Raw genomic sequence first — 6,703 nt, forward strand, 5'->3', positions numbered from 1 at the left:
ACGCCCGACCCTTTATGGACCATCCTGGTTGTCCAGCATGGACTGCGGGGGCGGTTGACCCGGGACATCAACTTGTGTCTGCGCCTGGACTTGGTGATCCTCTGGCTGTGTCTCCTCGTACTGCAGTATGTTCCAAGCCAGTTGTTTGGCGGCAACCTCGATCATCAGCATCTGCCGCGTGCGCTTGTCGGCTGCGCGGAGGTCAGCCATGGCACGCTCGACCGTGTAGCGCACGACAGGATCCGACGACGACGGCACCGAGGCGTAGTTAAAGCCGGTGAGGGCGGCGGATGGTATCGGGGGTAGCTGGAAGGCGCCGTCGGGGGCTATGACATTGGCGTGGGCAGGAGGGTTCCTCGTTTCTGTAATGCGACCGTCAGTCAGTACGAGCGCGATCTATCAAGCAGGATGGTCGCTACTTGCCATGGAAAGAACATCTTGCGCCAGAAGCGTTGAACCAGCAGTTGGCGCAACTTCCACACATCTGACCATCGACCACGACGCACGTGGTCCAGGGACCATGGCCTTTGTGGCAGTTCTTACAGGGCACAGGCGCCATCTCTCCGGCGATGTGCGCAAACAGGGCCTCGACATTACTGCGTCGTTGCAGGTTTAGCGACTGTTCTGGCCTTCGCTGGGTAGCGAGGCGCATGCCGGGCTCGCGCGACAGTCGCTTGGCCAATGCGCTTTCCACGACGACGTTCTGGTAGCCCGAGTCGCGAGCGAGCTCCTCGGTCGTCGGCATGGAGGGCTCGGCACCCTCGAGATGTTGGTCGAGATCAGGATGCTCATGGGGGTCGACCATAGGGTTCGTGCCATTGCTAGTGAGTATGTTGGCAGCAGCACTCAGGTCCATCTGTTGCTGTTGCGCTTGCTGTTGCTGCTGCTGCTGTTGGACATGATGCTCTGCGGCTACGGCGGCGGCAGCGGCAGCAGTCTCGGCATCGAAATCATCGTGATGGTCATGGTGGTCGTGATGTTGTTCGTGAGGGTCATGAGAGTCGTGGGAGCCGTGGTGTTCATGGTGATCAAGCTGCTGTTCTTCGGGGGCTAGGTGGTGCCCTTCCTCCTGTGGTGATTGTTCATGGTGATCATGTTCGTGGTGTTCGAGGCCGTCGGGCGCATCGGGCAGATCGGGATCCAAGCTGGGGTCCTGGTTGAGGACGGCGTCATTGGGGCGACGGTTGGGACGACGAGGTGTGGCAGAAGGTTTAGTGACTCTGGCCGGTTTACCTCCACGAGGATTGTAAACCACGCCTCTATTAGTATTATTGCTCGAACTCATCGTGATGATGAATGGCAGCTGCTTGACACCTGGTTGATGTGCAATGGATTGCCAGTTGCGACAAGGGAATTTTTCGGTTGGGGGCACCTGTTGAAATCGGATAGTAAGAATGCCAACTGGAGATTGATCAGTGCTGGAATAATCCCCCCCATCACTTGGAAAGCGGGGCTGCTCCAGGAATATGCAATGGGCTCATGTAGTAACCAGGGTTAACCTTCGCATAATGGAATAATAATACCTTATTATAGCGAATTGCTGGGATAACTGCATCGTACGGGATTATCTAACGTTACTGGTTGTGGTGACTGGGGACGCCTCATCCTCCAGAGGTCACTCCATCAAGGAACAATTACCAGCGTATAAGTAGCGGCTCCTGAGCAATCATGTCCCATTCTTAACCTTCCGACTCTATAAAGCTCCTATATATATGTCCAGACCATCATCTATCACATTAGGGTCCGTCTTTATGTGTACCGTAACAGCTGATATAGAATCAATTTCGCGGAATCATTTTCAGACCGTCTAAGCCATGATCTGCAACGCAACATAAAAGAGCTTTAAAAATAGAACAAGAGTGCCCACCCGAAAATGCAGAATGCCAGCCCCAGAAAAATGAATGCAGATGTCTACAATAGTCCCGAACACGAAACGCCAGCCATCAATTCCATGACGCTCGAAAAGATATAATGATTCGCAATCTCTGGTATACATACCTAAATAAGCCCACTCCTCATGAACCGCGTTGCTCCTCTTCCAGCCCTCGCATGTACTTTACGAATTGCTTCTTATGAGTCTGTAGTCGTGGTCAGAATAAACGAATAGTATGGAGGAAACGTCAAAACCGCACAAAACGTACCATGCCAGCATAGCGTCCATCCTTCAGGACACAAATATATCGCAGACCGAGTTTGACAAAGCATTCGTAGACCAGATCCATGGGCGACTTGATGTCCAAGGCCACGGGGGCCGGGTCAATATAGGGCGTGAAGTTGGTCGGGTCACGACCTTCCTCGTCGTCATCATCATCGATAGTTGGGATATCTGCCATGAGACAGAGACTTGTGCTCTCGTCCTCAAGCTGGTCCAGAGCATATTCCAGATCTGGAGCAGGTATCAGACCCACAAGGACGCCGTTTCGGAGAATTGGCAAGCCACCATCGAGCTCGCCTGTTCGGTGCAAAGTTTCCAGCTTGGCCCGCAGACTGGATGCTGGGACCAGGGGCGAGTTGGTGATATCCACGACTCGGTGGGATCGGACTCGAGGGACAATGTCAGCGAGGTCTGATGTGAAAATGGGCTTGTGCTTGTTATCCAGGAATGGATAGGAGTTCATCTCAGTCAAGAGATCGTAGATACTGAGGGGTTCGATGGCATCCGCAGTCCACTTTGCCACAAGGATGGCCAGAGAGAACGGCAACACGTAGTCCAAGCTTCCGGTGAGTTCAAACAAGATGACGGCCAGTGTGACAGAGAGCCTCGTCACTCCGCACATGGTCGATCCAGCCGCAATCAAACCATAAACCCCCGGTTGGATACAGGAGCCGTCGGCATAGATCGGGCATGTGCCCCATAGTGCCCAATGTGGAAACCTGAGCACGATCCATTGGACGACGTGACCAATGATTCTGCCCAAGAGGCCGCCGACAACCATAGACGGCACATATATACCGGCGGGAACCTTGATACCGAAAGTGATGGTAGTTAAAAAACTCTTGATGACGAACGCGGCGAGCAATGTTCGCAGTATAGCTGGGATTTCATCGATGCTAGTTGGGCAAAGATCCAGCTCATCTCTAGTCTCGTCGTCGCAGGGCGCAGCGAGGTTGAGGAGAAGCTTAGCAACTGGAAGTTTTGTCAGAACGTTCCAGTAGCCAATGAGGCCTGTAACAAGAGCTACCAGAACGACCTCGACCATCGGATACCGTTTAATGACCGGAATCTTGCGGAAAGTCACAGCCCAGCTCCTTGAAGCTTTGATGAACAAGGCGCCAAGAGCACCGCCAAGAATACCGCACAGGACAAAGCTTACGATCTCGAAGTATTCCCACTCGGCGGTGTAACGAACCTCGAACATGACAATCTTATGAGTTCCGTATGGGTTGAGGAACTTCAAAGACAAGGCAGCAGTAATGCAGCAAAAGAACGTCCGGAAGAGCGTCTTGGCGGGAAAGAAGTAGGCCACCTCTTCCAGGCCAAATAGAACACCGCCAAGGGGGGCGCCAAAGGCCACCACCACGCCGGCAGCGGCTGCAGCGGATAACACTTCTCGTTCTTGCCATCGTTGCGGTCATATTTGGAAAACATTCGGCACGCAATATTGCCAATGCATGTCGCAATATGCACATACGGACCTTCCTTTCCCAAGCTGAGACCGGAGGCCACGCTCAACACAAGACCAGCCGACTTGATGGCCAATGTTTTGAAACCCAGAAACCCGTGCAGCACGAAACCACTGAGGATAACACGTACCTCGGCGACACCACTGCCAGCTGCTGAATAGTAGACCATTGGCGGAACGACCTCTTCCTGGGCCACATGCCCTGGGCTGGGGTTCTCATCGGAATCGTCGTCGTCATTCTCGCTGTCATCTTGTTGGCTGGGGTTGACGGCGGCCAGGTTCTCGTCAAGCGTGGTCATACGATAAGCAGACGGCACCACCGTCTTCGTGGTCAAGGTTAGCAAGCAAGCAAGGACCGAGAACAGTACAACCCCGATGAGATAAACGCCGAATTCGGTCCATTTCTCCCCGAAAGGATGGCCGCCCAAGACCTCGGACCATGAGCGCCAGTCCGTACACGGGCCGTGCGGGCAGCATCTCTACAGAACGGTCAGTAATGATTCCCATGGCCAAAATCAAAGCATGGGCAAGGCCTAGTTAGAGTTTAGCGCTGCAGCGACTTGCCTTTTCTCGGAGATACCAGCCCATTGTACAGTAGCCGTCCTTGTAATCGAAAATGGTCGTCTCGGCCACGTCGACACAGTACGCAAGTACGGCCACGAGGAAACCGACCACTGCACTCAATATCCAGCCCTGGGCGCCATCAAAGAGCACGAACAGCCGGCCCCACAAGTCCTTCCGAGCCCTCAGAGCCTTGACTCTGTAGGCGTCTGCTATGCTGTCATGTACCCAATCGGTCGAAGTAAACTGATCGTACCACACTCTTTCGTCGGGAAATAGCGAGCTTTTGGATTCGGCCATAGAGTCATGGCGGCTATCCCCCAGAGCGTGCACTAGGCGTTGGCCCCACGAGCCGTGGCGGCTGTGATGCCGCGACTTCACACTCCCCGCATAGCTGTGGTTTCTCGACAAGAAAGGCGGCCTCGGCGATGCGGCGGGGCTCTGGATGCGTATGCGCGACCTCGAGGGTCGCCGCAGCAGTGCAGTCCGCTCATCTGGCTGCTCGGACGAGGATTGCCTTCGGGACCGTACACCGCGCCGACGCTGGTAAGTGGGAGAAGCTGGGACGGAGAGGTGCTGTGAGGACTGCTGTGAGGGCGGTACCGAGTCGTACGGCCCAACGTCTTCGGACATCTTTGGGTTTGCTAACGGCTGCTTGCGTCTTAACTTGATGTGTCCTCGTTGATGGGACCAAGGGAAAGTTCAGGTGGTACCCGAGTAGGAGGGCTCGTCCAAGTTCCAACTCGGCCGCCTGCGCTCGGACGTCGAAGATTGCAGGTGTGGTGGTGGTGCAAGATCAGATGGTGATGCTGACAAGAGTTGTCTAGCGGTCTCGTCGGTTTGAGGATTGGGCAGAGAGGTTTCGGGCAGAGCAATTGATGATAGTCGCGGCCGAGACCCGCTTGAATGGGCAGATCGTGGGACCAAAGCGATAGAATGGGTATGTAGCTCAGGAATGGCAACGATCAACGAATGGCACAATCGCAATGGCGTGCTTCCGTCTATGAGCGAAGGTGTGCAGACACGATTACTGCAATTGACGGTCGCTTCTGTCTATGTAGCTTGCTCGCATGTAAAACCAAGGATACTACAGCTTACGAGTCATTGTCATTCGGAAGCCATATGTCAGTCAGGTGAAACGACGATGACAATATCCCCCCGTAAGACTATCGGATAAGAGAGGGTGTATAATCCACACGGGCAACGATAGCCGGTAGCGGGAAATAGTGGAAGGGACGATGGGGAATGTCAGATTGATGGTTGATGGACGTACTTGAGAGGACTTGAGAGGACTTGAGATGCTCTCTCTCTCTCTCCTTCGGTGCGACTGCTTGATCGACAAGTAGTGGTATGTATGTATGTCGATGTCGCAGATGCAGGCAAGTGGGATGCTATTTAGGGTAAAGGAGAAGGAGGGATTATATCATTGCTTGAGCTTGTGACGCACCCTCGAGAATTGGGGGACAATGTCGCGTTTCTCTGTCCAGCCAGATCGAAAAAAGGTGGGCTGGGACTGATCCCAAGACCCCTAAAATGCAGGCAGGTAGCACCTGGCACCTTCTGGCAGCACCGCAGGCAGGGAGGGGAGGCAACCAGGATGTGTGGGGGGTTGTTCAAGGGAAACAAACATCCCATTAGCGCATCCACCCCAAGTGCTCGCCTCGTCCAATGAGGCCTGATCCCGATGCTGCTGCTTGCCCAACTCGAGCCTAGATTCCTGCAAGTGCAAGCCCGCGCGCTCTCCGGCTCGGGATCCTTATTCTAGCTTTAACGCTGCATGCGCCCAACGCATTGGAGAGTTCACACAGGGCTTGCTTTCATCCTTTGTGAATTGCGTGACCACCTGAGGCATTTGATGTTGAGCTGAAGAGGTTGAAGGTTACTGCCGTCTACTCTGTCCTCGAGAAACGATCGGCAAGTCGGTTAGCAATCCTTCCAGGTTCCCTCCAGCCAAACTGTCTCGGGTCGAAAGCCAGTGACTAGACTGAGCCGGTCGCAAGGTGGGGGTTTGGCGCCGCCCAGCTGGTGGACGGTTGAACTCGCTGAGACACCAGACCTCTCTCTAGGACTCTCGTGCCAGCAGGCCAAGAGGTCTAGGTTCGTACGTGTAGTAGAGATCAAGGACGTCTCGAGTCATCAAACATTTCCCCAGCTGCATTTTCCATTATAACCATGGATACGCGAGCTATTGGTTGCCGAACCGTTCGCCAGGCTTTGTCCTTCGCAGGTCATATGTTGTCGAGCGACTGGCTAATATTACTGTAGCTACTTGACGCCACGGACAAACCATAAAACGCCGCTTTTTCTTGTTCATCTCTGGGTCAAACCTATTTCTACATCGACGTTTGAATATTCGCATATCAGCCATCGATTCAGCCTCACTACCCCTTATTATGTCATCGCAATCGTATGTATGTCAATTGTAGTATTGGATCTGTCGGTAATGCAGGCAGGCACCCATTGATGATGGGCCTATGGGTATGTGCGTGCGATCCCAGGCTGCACACGCCTTGTGATGC

General features: G+C 53.9%; 2 protein-coding genes across 2 annotated transcripts; both read right to left on the bottom strand.

Moving 5' to 3' along the window:
- Window positions 1-12: 12 nt before the first annotated feature.
- Window positions 13-1,285, bottom strand: PG994_009419 (uncharacterized protein; the record flags this gene model as incomplete). The annotated part of the gene is made up of 2 exons (XM_066860828.1): window positions 13-355; window positions 420-1,285. The coding sequence occupies 2 exons, from the start codon at window positions 1,283-1,285 to the stop codon at window positions 13-15; spliced, it is 1,209 nt and encodes a 402-aa protein (XP_066714417.1).
- Window positions 1,286-2,015: 730 nt separating this feature from the next.
- PG994_009420 (chloride channel protein 3) lies at window positions 2,016-4,817 on the bottom strand (the record flags this gene model as incomplete). Its single annotated transcript, XM_066860829.1, has 5 exons — window positions 2,016-2,078; window positions 2,142-3,556; window positions 3,637-3,946; window positions 4,062-4,156; window positions 4,217-4,817. 5 exons carry the CDS (start codon window positions 4,815-4,817, stop codon window positions 2,016-2,018), a joined length of 2,484 nt encoding a protein of 827 aa, XP_066714418.1.
- Window positions 4,818-6,703: the final 1,886 nt, after the last annotated feature.

This window comes from Apiospora phragmitis (assembly GCF_038363925.1).
Source record: "Apiospora phragmitis strain CBS 135458 chromosome Unknown utg000008l:1.0-3514335.0:1.0-3519231.0, whole genome shotgun sequence".
Lineage (NCBI taxonomy): Eukaryota > Fungi > Ascomycota > Sordariomycetes > Amphisphaeriales > Apiosporaceae > Apiospora > Apiospora phragmitis.